Source organism: Vulpes vulpes, unplaced genomic scaffold (genome assembly GCF_048418805.1).
Source record: "Vulpes vulpes isolate BD-2025 unplaced genomic scaffold, VulVul3 Bu000000676, whole genome shotgun sequence".
In the NCBI taxonomy this organism is placed as follows: domain Eukaryota; kingdom Metazoa; phylum Chordata; class Mammalia; order Carnivora; family Canidae; genus Vulpes; species Vulpes vulpes.
In genome coordinates this window covers 124,184-141,006 of record NW_027325740.1, presented here as the reverse complement: position 1 = coordinate 141,006, position 16,823 = coordinate 124,184, and the positions used below count along the sequence as shown (strand labels likewise).

Sequence of the window (16,823 nt, the reverse complement as noted above, 5' to 3'; positions counted from 1 at the left end):
ACTGTGTTTGCCACCAGGAATATTCTCTTCAGTGATCTAAAAATCTTCAGATAGTGTGATAATGAGTGTCTTAACCCGACGCGTTGGGAATCTGACCTTGATTAGGTTGCAACTGATAGGAAAATTGTACATGGTGAGAAGATAGGGACCGACAGATCGGAAGCTCAGGAGCGTATTTCTTCAAGGGAAGGTACCAGTGTAGAACCACCTCTCAGCACCTCACCTCCTTGCAGGCAAAACGGCTTGACGGGGATCAGTGTCCACATGCATGGCACACCCACCTGTCACTCAACCTGGCCCGACGCATGGGCAGGCCATTTGGCAAATACACACAAAAGAGTGGCACTCCAAAGCGATCTCAAGGTAGGGGCATCCTTGAGAGTTTGGATCCAATGCCAGCTTTCACAAATAGAGCAAGAAGACGAGCCATCGTCTTGCGAAAGTATCCATCTGGCAAGTCTCATTTAATTATCATGGGCAACTGTGTGATTGCGCTGAAAAGTAGGACAGAACACAAAAAAACAGTGGAACTTTAGGAGAATGCTATTTGCTGAAGACGGCAGGCGCCATAAGGCAGGTCTCTCTGGACTCCATTCAAGTGTCATCTCCTGTTCCAAGCCATCCTCAACTCTCCAAAGCCAAGTTGGTTGGTCTCTCCTCCCTCTTCCCGCAGCATGCGAGAGCACCTGACACTCTTACACAACCTTCTGGGCTGCCTCCTCCATCAGACTCTATGCTCTCAAGGGCAGAACCACATCTCCCTGATTGTACCTCTGACTCGGAGCAGAGTCTGACCTGTTGCAGACACACAAAGGAAGAGCTGTTTGAACCACTAAGTCCCCTCTAAAAAACCAAGTTCCTCGGAGTCCAAGGAATTCGATTAGAATCATAAGAAGGGACCTGGGACAAGAGCCTGATGTTGACTTTGCTGTGTTAGGGGCTCTCTTCCCACTCTTACAAGAAGCTATCCACACATCTACCTGGCCAGGTGAATTCTTCTTTAACACAGAGATTGTAGGTGAGAGGGGAGGTCTACACAGAGATGGCAAAGGTAACAGGATAGGACTTAGACTGGAATCGAGGTCCTAAGATGGATTCCCTCCCATCGACATTCCTTTTGTCACCCATCCTTCCTAATCCAAATGATTAGATTTCTTAGAGTGGAATTAAATATTAATTCAATAGGGAAAAAAAAGGCTGAAAGGGTACCTTAAGATGTTAACGATGGTTACCTCTGGGTAAAAGGATTATGGATAGTTTCTACTTTATTCTTTTGACTTATTTTCTCTCTCTTTTTTTTTTTTTTTTTTACGGTGAACATGTAGCTAATAATGAACCAATAAAACATTTTTTAATTAAAAAAATTGGAACAGCTCAAAATTACATAATCAATTACATTCAGCTCTGGCTACAAGTGCTCAAGATCCAAGCCTTCCAGCGTGACACCTGGTGGCAGTTACACAACGGCCAAGGCTGGCAAGTGGTGTAGTCCGGTTGGCCTACTTGTTCCCGTGTGCTGGTTAATTGGGCAGACTTTTAAGCTACCGTCTCAGGCCGGTTGTAACCCGAGGCTAGCAGAGCAGCTTTGTCCTGTTGGTCTTTAGCCTGGCCAACCAAGCCCAGAAGGTCTCTAAACATTAATGTGTGTTCGAAGTATTAGGAAAATAAAAACTAAAAAAATAAACATTTCTGCCCCCTACCCCTACCCCCATCCCAGAGATTCAGTAAGCCAAGGATCTGACCTAGCAATGCACCTTTTTAGTGGACCTACAAAAAAGATCCTGACTGGGGGTAGGATGAGGGTGAGGCAAGAGAAGCACATCAGGTGTGGAATTTAAGAAGGCACTCACCCTCCTCAAGGTCTTGCAAATACAGGGCTGGCACCTCGAGTGAGCTCTTCCTTAAATTCTACACCCCAGGCGCCTCGCCCTAATCCCAGTCGTGTCCCTAACATTGGTGATGACAGACCTCATTTTGAAAAGGCTAAATTACACGAGTACAGTTTCAGATCTACATGGCAAGTTGCACTACGAAAATGTTTAATGCATAAAGAATGAGCTAGGTATAAATCTGATTCCTAAAAATGAAAATCTGGGCTCATCTGCATTTTGTAAGTGCCTCAATGCACTGTGTAAGGCATTAAATATGCATTTTGCTTTTAAAGACACATAACTGCAATTCTCCAGGTTAAATCTGAGCTGTGGTTTCTGAGATATTCGGCAATCAGCAGTATACCAAATGACACATTCCCTAATTCCTCCCAGGTTGGAGGTTTGGATAAGCCTAAGAGGTGCATGAGTTATGTATTTCCTGCGGAGATTAAGAAAATAGCCTTTTCTCCTTTCAAAGCGTTGTGGGCCTGGGTCATTCCAGCGTCTGCAACAACACTGATCAACCTGTAGGCTGATTTCAGAGTGCTTACGACTCTACTGAGAATTTATGGCTCGTGCAATTAAAAACCCTAACCATTTGCTGATTTACCCCAAAGATATGTGATCTTGAAAAAATACTCCTTCTCACCACCATCAGGTCCAGACGGGAGGCAAGAACAAAACAAATTTTTAAGACACAGCACAGATAATAAGAGCTGGGGTGGGGTGGGAGGAGATGCACGAGTCATTGATGGGGAAGCATTTCTGAGTTGAGCTCCCCTCTTGCCCCTGAGCACCTCGACCAGTTCCTGCTAATAAACCACATTTGCCCACACTCTATAACCAGCAAAGAACATAGACTGAAGCCTCCACAAGCAATAAAAGACTAAATGAAGAGGGATCATAAGGATGCATTTTGTTTTTACGATTGTGGGTCTGCTGTAGTTTTAATGGCCACACAGCAATGCTTTCCAGCAATTTGGCCCTATTTGGGCCTGGGTCAAATCTACATTCCTGCCATAACACTGCTATGAAAAAGGAACTTAAATCAGCTAAAACAGGACTACAAAAAATTTCAGATTAACTTTCACTTATATAAGGCTATACTTAAAAAACAAAAACAAAATAAAACTGGAATAGATATCCTGAGATTTAGCCCCGCTGAATGGATTCAGGCTCCATGCTCGGCAAAGAGCCTACTTAAGATTCTCTCTCTCTCTCTCTCCCTCCCTCTGCCCTTCCCCATCCCTCTCTCCCCTTTCTCTTAAAAAATAAAAATTAAAAAAAAAAAAGATTGTTAGAAACTGGCATATGGGCACTTTGATAGAAGTTTGTTTAACAAATGAAACAAAACTTCAATTGTAGTTGCCTGTATCCAGCTGTCTTTAACAGAGTTTTTACTATTAAAAAAAAAAAAAATCACCCTCCTAACGCAATGACATTCTAAACTAGGAGTAAGCTAACTTTTATGGTAAAGACTGAGGTGGTAAACAATTTCGGCTGTGTGGGCCTTAGGGTCTCTCTTGCAAATACTCAACTGTGCCACTGTACCACAAATGTAGCCAGACATGCAAAGCCATGTGCACAGCTGTGTTCCAATAAACTTTACTTATGGACACTGACATTTGAATTTTATCTTCACGTCTCACAAAATCTTCTGATTTTTTTCAACCATTTGACCAAAAATCTTAGTTTATGGGCCCTTTGAAAAGAGGCTGCAGGCTGACTCCGGCCCTAGGACTACAGTTTGCCAACATCTGTTCTAAACAGCCAGTAAAGATCTCCTAGTCCTGAGATTAAGTTAAAAAAAATTTAAAAAGTGATACAACTAACTGCACAAAGCCTTGCCCAGCCAGAATCACGATGCTCGATTTACAGGGCACCACCGCCATGTGACCCAGACACGCAGAGGGCATGTGTAGACACACACGTGGAGGACTGGCATGTGATATAAGTGCTATTTCTCTATTCAGTAAAAGCAGTGAATTAATTTCCAACATAATTCAAAAGTGGAAGGCAAGGGTTATTGCCATAAAACCCATGGAAAAATCATGCACCTATTCTCGGGTTAATTTAAATTTACACTAAATTATAGGTGAGCCTGGATCCACGTATAAATGAAGGGAGCTAATCTGATGTAAAAACATATGGGCTCAGATAGCAAGGGAACTTCCACAGAGTCGAAGTTCCACTAACACGAGGGAAGAGTACTCACACCGTCTTTAGAAAATTATGCCCCAATTCAGGGTCCATTCCTAGCAGACGCTGACACAGTCATATAACTTAAACCTGTTTCTCCTGCTTTTCTACCATAAGCACGAAATGACGGCCAGACCACACCAACAAAGGGCCCAACGATCTAGACGGGTTTCCTGTTCTCAGTTTCGGCCTTTAACTAGATCCTCCAAATTAGCAATACACCTCACCCGACCAACCTTCTCATGATACACAAAGGAAAAAGAATACTAATACATTTCCTAAATTTTTTCAGCACATAAGAGAATCAAAGTAGACTTTAAAAGTAGGTTGCAGTGATATCCCTTTTTTCTTTCAACTCAAATGTCTACAGCAATTCTTGAAGACAGAGAGATCTTCATTATGAGAAGGAGATATTAAAGTGTCACATCAAAACAACACTCATAACTCCAAAGCATTTAACAACAAAAACTCATTTCAAATTCAGTAACAGAATCTGAAAAACAGAGCTCAGACGCTGTCAGGTATCACAAATGAACATGCGCTACCTATAAAAAGATTAATATAAAAAGACAAGAGACTACTTTTACATAGACTAGCAACCATACTAAGAAGACCTGAAAATTATTCCTTAATTTAGAACTGCCCCAAAAGCCAGGAGAGTGAAATCTTCTGTGACATATGTTTAAGACATGGGCAAGCATGAAAGATAATGACAGATGATAACCTTATTTACTGCCAGGCACTTAAGCTAGGTCACTCATTTGAGATTAAACAAGATAATTATAAACCTTAAATAAGCATTTGATGGGTTTCTTTAAAACCCCAGTCAATCATTTGTGACCCATCCCATACTATACAATGTCTCAAAACTGCACCAGATGTGGGTTTAAAAAAAAATGATGCACTATCCATGCAACAGGATACCAAAATGAGGTTGCAGACAGGTATCTCATGTCATGGAAAGGTGTACGCAATGCATTCATTATTCAGTACCAAAACACAAGCTCATGAAGCATTAGGACCTCAGTTTTGTAAAAAAAAAAAAAAAAAAAAAAAAAAAAAAAAGTTAACAAAAAATGTTCACAAAGAACATATACAATAAGGGATATATTAAGCAACAATATAAAATGTAAACCAACTTTAAGAGGCACAATTAAAATGTGCTTCTTGTTTTTGCTTATTTGATTTTCCAGCTTTTCCTATCCTTTGTGTGACATTTTTACAATAAGAAAAAACTGTTTTAATTTAAAACTGTTTTATGTATACATATGTTTGCACTAACCAAGCTACATTTCTGGTTACTGTGATAGCCTTACAGCAAATTTTCAAAAGCAAGTAAATCAATCAGAAAGGAGTTCTATTCAGCACTGGTTTTATTTAATGTTTAAGAATTCCAGTCATTTGGGGGCACTTGGGCGGCTCAGTCGGTTGAGTGTCTGACTCTTGATTTCGTCTCTGGTCATGATCTTGGGGTCGTGGGATCAGGCCCCGGGTGGGGCTCCACACTGGGCTGGGTGTGGAGCCTGTTTGGGGCATTCTCTTTCTCTCTCTCTCTCTCTCCCTCTGCCTCTCCCCACTGCTCATGTGCTCTCTCTCTCTCTCTCAAAAAAAAAAAAAAAAAAAAAAGAATTCCAATAATTTAATATTAGAGTAGATTTAATAGAATCCACCTAGGGGGATTTCCCTAGGGGGAAAAAACACTAAAAAGCAAAACCTCTTAAGCAAAACTCAATGGTCAAGTGTGTTAGTCATAGGCCTTATTAAAATGCTTAGCCTCTAATGCAAGAATGGTTTGGACACCCAAATGTTTGAAAGGTCCTATCAGCCCTGAAAAAAAGGGAGACAGATGGTAGAAAACATTTCTTCCTCCCAAAGAGGGAAAGTTCTAGTAACTCTGTTCTCATCTCACAGGGATCATGAAAGACACAGACCCAAAGCCCCTAAACTGAGCAATCCTTGAAGGCCAGCCCACATTACCATTTAACCCTGGGTGAAGGTCCCTGAGGACTTCCAGCCAGGTGGGTGACTCAGAGGGCTGGCTGGCCAGGGGGTCTAAGCCATCTACTTACGTGGCTGACTTGACACACCTGCCCTCACCTTTGGCAAATGTGCCACTTTGTCTGCGGGGTGCTCCCCTTCAGAGTGGCTTCTCCCTAGGAGGACAGATTGAACTATGACCAAAACTACATAAAAGGCAGCCCAGATTTTGCAAACGTGGTCAAAGAGAAACTTTCTCATCAAGAGACCTCACTCTGGATGATTTATTACTTTCACTGATACGGGCACGCTGTATGATCTATAAATAATTGCTCATACCAGACAGGATGTTAATTACATGATACGGTGATTTAGAAATAATGCATTATTTAGCATTTCCTTAAATCGTTTCAACCCACTGTTAACACTGCCGTAAATGAAGTAGAGTCGGTGACTTTGAAAGTTAATTTGGTGTACTTCTGCAGTCATTTTGGATAGCCGATCTAGCTTAACAGGACATGTGTTCCACATAAGCCCGATGGTGAAGGGCAAGCCCCTGAGTTCTCTCTATATGCTTGTCCTCCCTCCCTTTCTGTGACCACCCCCTGAGCCACCCCCCCAGTACCACAATACTCTGACTCACCTGGCGAGGTTTGTGATTAAAGGGCAGACCTTTAAGACTGGCCAGAGATCTACTTATGGCCCCTCAATACCATTTACCCCAAATTTTAGATTCACAAAGCTGATCTTGGAAAGGTTACCCGATAATGTGTTCAAGAGGCATTTTAAGACTATGGGTGAATCAAAAAAACCAAAATGAGGTGATCACCCACACCGTTAGCACGTGTATTACCAAAAAGATAAGAAATAACAAACGTTGACAAGGGCACAGAGAAAAGGGAACCCTCGTGCACTGTTGGTGGGAATGCAGACTGGTGCCACTGCAGAAAAGAGCATGGAGGTTCCCCCCGAGAAATTAAAAACACAACTACCAAAGGATCCAGCAAGTCCCACTTCTTCATACATATCCTAATGAAACAAAACTACTACCTTGAAGAGAGATCTGTACTCCCATGGTCACTGCGGTATTACTTACACCAGCCAAGGTATGGAAACAACCTAAATTTCCTTCGATGGATGAGCGGATATAAGAAAATGTGATACACACAGACACTGGATTATTGTTCAGCCTGAAAAAGAAGGAAATCCTACCATTTGCGACAACAAATTAGGTTGGATAAACCTAGAGGGTATTATGTTCCATGTAGAGAAAGACAAATACTGCATGGTATCACTTAGATGGAGTCTTTAAAAAAAAATCAAGTTCATTGAAAAAGAGTAGAAAAGTGGTTGTCAAGGCCTAAGGGATGGGAGGAATGGGGAGAGGCATTAAAGGAATACAAACAGGTGTAAGACAAGTAAGGTCTAGGCATCTAATGAATTACATGGTGACTATAGTTGATAACTCTGTATTACATAATCGAAATTTGGTAAGAAAGTAGAACTTAAATGTTCTCACCAAAAAACAAAACAAGCACCCTGCCCCCCCAAAACCCCAGAAAAGCAAAAACAAGAAGGGTAAACATTAACACGTAAGCTGATGTGTTAATTCACTTGATGTGTGTGGGGGGGGGGGGGCAGTTTTTTTCAAAATGTTTACATATATCAAAATCATGTATACACTTTAAAATCTTATTTTTCCCAGCTTTATTGGGGTACAATTGATAAAATTATAAGTTTATTAGATCTTCTTAAAATCATTCCACAGGGGAAAAAAAATCATTCCACAGTTGTGAAAAAACAATTGTTTTATCATATTAATCATACTTTCCACCATCATGTAGGTTACTTCAGGATTCACATGGGGCATTTGAAATTATATGTCAAAATAAACTCATTGAATATGTACATTACTAACATTTAAGTCCACTGCAACGTTTGAGATTTAATCAAGAAATATTGGGTGGGGAGGGAAAAGAGACAGTGGATCACTTAGAGTTAAATGTGCATTTGGCTTTTTATTTGTCCTAGATCTGGTAAAAACCTCAATTGTGTGACATTTATTGCAAACAAAGAGACCATAAGTTTCTAACCAAGTATCATAGGCTACATATAGAACCTTGGTGGTGTCGGTTTTTCTAATACCTCTAAGAATTTTAGAAAGAGTAGGTCCTATTAGGAAAGCACTTTTATTATGTATATTATGTCATTGTAGCTAAATATATTTATTTTTTTAATTTTTATTTATTTATGATAGGCACACAGTGAGAGAGAGAGAGACAGAGACACAGGCAGAGGGAGAAGCAGGCTCCATGCACCGGGAGCCTGACGTGGGACTCAATCCCAGGTCTCCAGGATCACGCCCTAGGCCAAAGGCAGGCGCTAAACCACTGCGCCACCCAGGGATCCTGCTAAATATATTTTTTAAAACAAGAAAGCATGTTCGGGTAGCTCTATAGATTTTAGAACTGTTTCCTCCCAATTTTGATCTGCAAAGGAAACAAATGGCCAATTTTACCAAAGATCTCAAACTTAAAAATAAAAAAAGATTTTATGTATTTATTTGAGAGAGAGCGAGAGAGACCACAGAGGGAGATGAAGAGGGAGAGGGAGGAGCAGATTGGTCACTGAGCGGAGAGCCCGACGCGGAGCTGGATCCCAGGGCCCCAAGATGATGATCTGAGCCAAAAGCAGATGCTTAACCAACTGAGCCATCCAGGTGCCCCTCACACTTCTTTTTGGAACTAAGAACCTGAGTTCTTTTTTTTTTTAATTCAATTTCTTAAAAGATTTTATTTATTCATGAGAGACACACAGAGAGAGAGGTAGAGACACAAGCAGAGGGAGAAGCAGGCTCCCTGTGGGGAGCCCAATGTAGGACTCGATCCCAGGACTCCGGGATCACACCCTGAGCCAAAGGCAGACGCTCAACCACTGAGCCACCCAGGAGTCCCAGAACCTGATTTCTATATACATCTTCAATAAGTAGGGCAAGGGTGATTATAGTAATGCAAATTCAATGTTTTTGTTGTTTGCTTTTTTAATAAAAACTCCGCCCCACCTTCCCCCCCAGCCAAAAAAAAATGGGGTGGGGGGACACCTGGGTGGCTCAGTGGCTAAGAGTCCTACTCTTGATTTTGGCTCAGATCACGGTCCCAGGGTCATGAGATTGGAGCCCCCCTTCAGGCTCTGTGCTGGGTGTGGAGTCTGCTTAAGGTTCTCTTTCTCCCTCTCTGGTCCCGACCTCAACCCCACACACTCTCTCTCTCTCATTCTCTCTAAACCAAACCAAACTAAACCAAAACAAAACAAAAAACCAAAAAACTCCCATCAGTTTCCACTGGGAGTTCTGCTCAAAAATAGCAAACATGTCATATAGCTCTTGCCCTTTATACACCACCTTTAATGCCATGGAGCCAACTAACAGACCCATGTAAATCATAGCTTGGTTAGAGGAGTTAAAAACAGACCTAAAACATTATCAAGTTTAATATGCTACACATTTTTCTCTAACACAAACTGATAGAACATGGTATTTTTTAAAGCCTCCCACATAAGCAATTAAAACACACACACACACACACACACACACGCATACACACGTACACGCACATGCTCAATGTACTCAAATCTACATGTGGAGTTTTTAAAACAAATGAATTTTTCAACGATCAAACATTTAACCATTCAAAATCGGGGATTTTCATAAGCATTTCTCCCAGTTGAATCTATTAAGCAATTATGCAGCAATGTCACTGAGGAAAAGTCACTGAATTTCTGCACTAATATTATGCATTTATTATTCTGATTTTTATCAATTCTAATTTTTGCACAGCAGAATTCCTTCCCTCCTTGGGGCTAAGCTTATTTACAGAACAAATCACACAGTGGATCTACTTGGCTCAGCTGAAATGTTATGTCAAAACGGACACAACCGCTCCGATTTTAAATTTCAAAACTATTTTTAGCTTTTGATTTTAAAGTGTAACATTAGAAACCTTATCCAATTAAAAAAAATCGACAAAGTGATTAGCTAACATTATCTGTAAAGAGCGATTGGACACACTTCACAAGAGGTAGATGTTTTTTAAGTTTCACACAAAAATACCACCTCTGTCAAAGCATGTGGAGCTCAAGAAATCCAATGTGTTAGGTAAATGAAAGAAATGCCTTTTGTCGGTTAAGGGTTTAGAACAAACTGACAGCAACGAAAGACTTCCTGAAAAACTTCACCTAAGTGGGGAGACACTAAACCACCCTTATCTGTGTGCCCAGTGCCATGGAGCAGCTGTTCATCAGTTGATGCTGGGTGGGCATCTGAGACCTGGGCCCCCGAATAAACAAAGTCCTGCCCCAACAGGGAATCCGCCCCCTCCAAAAAAAAAAATCATTTGGGAAGCTTAATGTGGTTCCCTATCTAGTTTCAAAGAGGCAGGAGTTCACCAGCAGAGGTGACTAACACCAATTGTGCGGATGGCAAATGAGCCTGGTAAGTAAAATGGCAGCAATTTTGTCACCAGAAAAATGGGACTTCAGAGACATCTTTGTAAGGTCAGTGACCCACAGCCTCCTTGACCTTGAAGCCAGGGAAAGACAGATGCAAATGGCACAGAGTTTTATAAAATTCCCCACTCCCAAGTAGGGCTGAAGTGAGGCCTGTGGAGTAGGCCATGGCCATGATCTGCTGTTACTGGTCCGCAAAGAGGTGAGGTGCAGCTGACAAGAAGCACTTAGCAGGAGCATCCTGACAGTCGGTTTTCTATCTATGGAATCTCCTTAAAAAAAAAAAAATTTAAACTTGGGTTTTGCATACATCTCTATTCTTATTCAATTCACTTTCCTAGTGATAGGTTCTTACCATATTTTGTAGCAAGGATTGATCCCGAATAATTTGGAAAATTAAAAAAAAAAAAAGGTCCTTTCCCATAGACAGTTTGAGAAGCACTGCACTAGAGCACCCAAAAATCCAGTTTTGGGTGGATAATATGCATATTCGACTCATAAGAATACTGATTTACCTGTAATCGTCTCTTAAGTTACTTGAATATTGAGATTTTTCAGAAGCAGGTAATTTTGCCCATGTGCGATATGCTAAGCTCTCTGATTAACATCTGAATTAATCTAGAGCTATTTGAAATGCAGGCCAATGAGATACCATATAATCAACACTGTTCTGAGGAAGGGAGACGTTAATGAGTATGATTCCCTCAAAAAAAAAAAAAAAAAAAAAAAGGTAAATTCTGTGGTCAAACAAGTTTGAGCTGTATACCCCATCCCACAGCCTCCTCCTGGCACATTAAGAATCCTGACAAAGTCTGTAGTTAAGAAATTCGTCTGGCGGGGGATCCCTGGGTGGCTCAGCGGTTTAGCACCTGCCTTAGGCCTAGGGTGCGATCCTGGAATCCCAGGATCGAGTCCCACGTTGGGCTCCCTGCATGGAACCTGCTTCTCCCTCTGCCTGTATCTCTGCCCCTCTCTCTCTATGTCTATCATAAATAAATAAATAAATAAATAAATAAATAAATAAATAAATAAATCTTAAAAAAAAAAAAGGAATTTGTCTAGCTCCACAGATGTGATTTTAAGGATCCTGACAAGGTCTATAGTTAAGAAATTTATTTAGCTCCACAGATAAGAGCCTCTTGTTCTTGGAAATGAGGACCGAGTTAAAAGACTCCAGATTAGGAATCCAAAGCCTTGAGTATCACTTTTCTGTCTTCATTTGCAGCTGGATCATGCTACCCCTACCCCGTACGGCTGAGCTGCAGCACCAACGAAGTAACTTGTAAAATGACTTCACAGAAGGTCAGCTCTTTGAGGACAAGAAACTGGCACCCCTCCTTTGTTCCCACAGCCCCTCCTGCACCCCAACACACACACAAACACACACACGAAGCACTCAGCACAGTTACTAAGCTATCCCCTAGGGAATGTTCCAGATTGTCTCCTAATCCCCCACCTCCCAACACACACCCCGGATGGCTAATCCCAATGGTGGTCCTGTTGTTGACCACTCCCCTGGAATTCTGTGTCTGTGGAGGCCTCCCATCCCCTGGTCCCCTGGTCCCCTGGTCCCCTGGCTGGTGTGGTGCATCAGACACCTGCTGTCCTTCCCTGGATGTGCAGATGGGCCCTAGAGGAGAGCCAGGAGGGTGCCCTGCACGGAGCAGAAGCCCCCCAGCTGGCGAGCATGCTCCCTTGGCCTCAACCTCTGTCCAAAGCCATTTCTCTGAGATGCTGCAGGGGCCACAGCAGGGCAGGACTCAGGTGTTCAGGTTCCCACGCCCAAAGCCATCCTCCCGCCCAAACCACCTGCTCCCTCTCCCACAGTCCCCACGTGCTTTGCAGGAGGGTCTCGTTGAGCTGGATCGATATTGCATTCGTCTTAGTGAGAGAACAATCTCAACACAAATAATAACACAACCCTGAAAGAGAAAGCGCTCTAACAGAGAAATCATGACGGAGCCTGATAGCATCTCTTGCCCAACTAACACCATAATCCAGGTCCTATTCAACCTCTGGCTCCCCATTTCAACAATCAATAATAATACATTTTCCCCCCCTCACATGACGGTTATTTTTAACTTCTCTGGCTCCTCTGTTTGCTTCAACGGCAGCACCCGGAATCCGAGTGACCTCTGCAAGGTCACGTGGTCAGTGAAATGTAGGGCAAGGAATTGGTTTTCGTACACATTCTTCCAACCACCAAACCACAGGGTCTTTGTTAAGGTCAAAATTATCATGAAACATTATTTACATAGTACACAACGAGCTCAGTGCTGCAGCTGTTCCAAGCACGAGCCACAACTTAAAATAATAAAAAATAAAAAGATAAGGGACCGTTCGTTTTACTCACTGTTCACATAAACATTAAATGTCACCGAAGAATTGACATCGGAATTGGACACTTGAAATGTGTAAGTGCCTCCTTCGTTCCCTTTTAATCTGGTTAGATGAAGTTCACTCACATATCTACAAAAGATAAAATAGAAAAGAAAAGAAATCAAGCACTCGTGAATGGCCTGCCTCGGGTGAGCATCTTGTCCACAGTTTCTCTCTGGAAACACACGCCTGTGGGAGGAAGAACCAGACTAAGCACTTCACTCAGTATTAACAGGATCCATGTTAACAGATACAAACCTATAGGCATGTATTGAATTTGGGCCCAATGGCTGAGTGGGGAGAGGCTTTCATGGCCTCGTGGAGGCCGCAGCCTCTTTGGCCTCCTGGCTGTCCTCATGCCCAGGTCCCCATCTGCCCATAATCCTTCCCCGGTGTCCTGAACTCACCCGCCCTGCTGCCCTATAACGCTGTGCCCCTGGCAGGGCCCCCAGACGAGCAGGTGCCCACATGGAGGACCCTCACCTTCCTTCTTGCAAAAATCGTAATCTCCCATTTCTCCTTTCACCCCCGCTACTTCTTCCTGGCATCCTTTCCAGTATGTGCTATTCAAGCTTCTGTTTTCCTACCGGGATGATACTAGATACCGCTGTGTAGACTGAGCCCACAGGCCTGCCAAGGGAGTTCCCCACATGGGCACTGGTGTGGGTGGAGCGCCCTGGGCAGCCCTTGACCCGTGTGAGCAACATACACAACCGCCCAGACATACACAGTGGCCTCTTCAGACTTTCATCTCCTCTCACAATGCACACGCCCCCGAGCGATCCACTCTCACAATCAACTCCTTGCTGTTTGCTCACAGCTTTCAAATCTTTACCTCTGGTTCAGAGTTCTTGGTCCTTCGCCTCCTCTACAGAGCTATTTGCATGCCTGCATCTCCCTGCCTCGTGGGTACAAGCTTATAATGATTCACACCTGCGACATCCTCCCAAGTCTTGCCCTTGGACAGTTGGCCCCTTTTGGACACTGACTGCCTCTCTAGGTCTAGGGCTGATGAGTGACTGCCCGTGGAGAGGGACAAAAGCTCTGGAGAGCGCCCCTGAGATCAGCCTGCCAATCACCCATCCATCCTTTCTTTCCTCCTTTACCCTTCCTGTCCTGCTCTCCCTCTCCCTTAATGAAGCTCTTGACCCAGAATCCCTGTCTCAGGCTCTGCTTCTAGGGAACCTGCCCTTGATACTTCCTACCTGAATGTCCACACTCAAGAGCCCATGGACATTCTCAAATTCAACCAACCCCAAAAACTCATGGTCTTTGCCCTCCCAACCCTTCCCACTCCTCCTTGAAAGACATCACCTCTCACCATCCAACGTAGCTGATAAATACAGAATCTGAAGGGGTATCTTCAGCTCCTACCTCTCTCTCCTATCCCCTCAATCGCTGAGTCTTACTAAAGAGGTAGCCTGGATATCTCCCGAATCCATCCTCCTCCCTCCAGCCCCTGCACCTTGACCCAGGACAGCCTCATCTCTCACCCATATTCCTACAACAGCCCATAGCTCTTCACTGGGGGAAAAAAAAAAAAAAAAAAAAAGTCTATGAAGGCATCCACTTCTGTTAGCCATTTGACCTTGGTCAAGTTACATCAAGACTCATTTGTGTCTCAGTTTCCTCTTCTCAGAAATGACAAGAATAAAAGTGCCTGTCCATGGGGTTTGTGAGGACTGAAATTATTGACTTAATATATGGAAGGTACTGAGAACAGTGCAGCGCAGGCAAGAGCACCTGCAGCCTACATAAAGTAAGCTACTTTTATGCTTTTGCTTTGTAATTTTTATTATTTTTATTAATTTTATTTTTACTTACTATTTTCATTTTATTTTTTACTATTTTATGATTGCTACTGTTTTTTGTTAGAAATGTCTTGAGGATCAAATAAGAGATGTGGGGGCACGTGGGTGGCTCAGTCAGTTAAGCATCCAACTCTTAGTTTTGGCTCAGGTCATGATCTCAGGGTCGTGGAACTGAACCCCGCATGGGCTCTGAGCTCAGGGAGGAGACTGCTAAAGTTTCCCTAGGCTCCTCGCTGTGTGCGCTTGCTCTTTCTCTCTCAAATAAATTAAATCCTTAAAAAAAAAAGAGAGAGAGAGAGAGGTGTGATGTCATAGAACTTGGAGTGGAGTTCACTGCCTGGACCAAAGCTACTGAATGAATGAGGCTTAGTTTTCATTTAGTTGGTTGTTTTATTTATTTACTTATTTATGTATTTATGTATTTATTTGAGACAGAGAGAGAGGACATATCTATTTATTTATTTGAGACAGAGAGAGGACATGCAAGCTGTGGGACCAGAGTGGGAAGGAGCAGAGGGAAAGAGGAGGAGAGAAGCAGACTCCTCACTGAGCCGGGAGCCCAACTCCAGGCTTGATCCCACGACCCTGAGATAATGAGCTGTGCAGAAATCAAGAGTCAGAGGCTTAATGACACAGGCACCTCTCTTTTTCTGACAGTTCTCATTTTTTATTTTTAAAGATTGTATTTATTTAAAGATTTTTATTTATTCATTTGAGAGAGAGAGAGAGCGCGCGTGCACAAGCCGGGGGAGGAGGAGAAGGAGAGGGAGAAGCAGATTCCCCATTGAGCAGGGAGCCCAACGCAAGGCTGGATCTCACGACCTGAGCCAAAGGCAGATGCTTAACCCACTGAGCCACCCAGGTGCCCCTGACAGTATTTTTAAAAAGGTTTCAAAGCACTCACTTTCCTCTTTTCCTCTGAAAAATAATTTAATGTGTCCCGAGAACGTGCCATTCCCTGCTTTCAATCATCCTCCATATCAGAAATGTGAAAACTGATGCACAGACTTTTTGCACGGGTTTTAAACACGACACAAAAGGAAACACTGGCCTGAGGATTCAGGAAGGAGCCCCACACTTCCTCCTATGCCAGGTGTCCTCTCACACACTTATGGGCCACAAAAATAGGATCTGGTACGCCAAGGGAAGTGGGGGGAAATGTCTAATCCCCAGTGCAAGGCTCTTCTCTTACCTGATATTACTTTCATTGTCAGACTTGGGATAATCTTCCCATTTATCAGTGAAGGTTCTGTTCATATAGATCCACTGCTGGTGCTCCGGTTTGGGATATGCCTCATATTCAACAATCAGATCCACATTCTCTCCATCATTTACAAATATTGTAGTACTCATCATGGGGAAGATATTAATGAATCCTTTATCTAGTTATAACAGAATAAAACAGGGAGAAACTATGATCCACAACCACACAACAGAAAACACAGCTTCACCTTTGGTTATAAGGACAGCGGACTGGGGTCAGGTATTAAGAATATTTTGACTTGCCATTGTACCTTTTTTGGGTCTTTTTGCTCTTGTAGAATCACCATCATAAAGTGAGAAAGGACAGCCCTGAAATGTTCATTCTCCCACCTGTCTCTCAAGCAACTCTCTTAAAGATCTAGCACCATCTTGTTAAAAGTCTTCTAGAATGACTGGTCCTGATGCTTCTTAGGTCAAAAAACCTTTGGACTAAATAGTCATACCCAGACTCAATATAAATGTGATGATATGAAGGTGTCCAAAATCAAGATGAAGAAGAGATCCTAATGGTCAATGAAGATGTTGAAAGAACACCGTTTAGTATTTGAAGAAAAATAAACATCCATCTTCTCATCACATCATGTATCACAGATGAAATGAAGGACAGCACCTTAATAACCCTACCGTATTTTTAACTAAACAGAATTAACTCCTATCAAACTTCTAGGTGGAGAGGGGGAAGGGCAGTTTTCTAGGCTTTTTAGGAACCACGGAAGAAAAAGAATCATAAAATCATAAAAATCCCAAGAATCTGAATATATAAGCTTTTTTAAATGTCTATATAGTAAAAGTAAGGTAATAAGAAAAAGAACATGAAAAT

At 42.5% G+C, this 16,823-nt stretch overlaps 1 protein-coding gene across 7 annotated transcripts in view; it reads right to left on the bottom strand.

Annotated features, from left to right (window-relative positions):
• Positions 1-16,823, bottom strand: part of LOC140596728 (mast/stem cell growth factor receptor Kit-like) — a 75,453-nt gene that overhangs the window by 18,623 nt on the left and 40,007 nt on the right. For all 7 annotated transcript variants that reach the window (XM_072745211.1, XM_072745215.1, XM_072745213.1 and 4 more), the window contains exons 7-8: positions 15,933-16,122; positions 12,904-13,019 (exon numbers count right to left, since the gene is read on the bottom strand). In XM_072745211.1, coding sequence (XP_072601312.1) covers positions 12,904-13,019; positions 15,933-16,122 — 306 coding nt within the window. The remainder of the gene's footprint in view (positions 1-12,903; positions 13,020-15,932; positions 16,123-16,823) is intronic.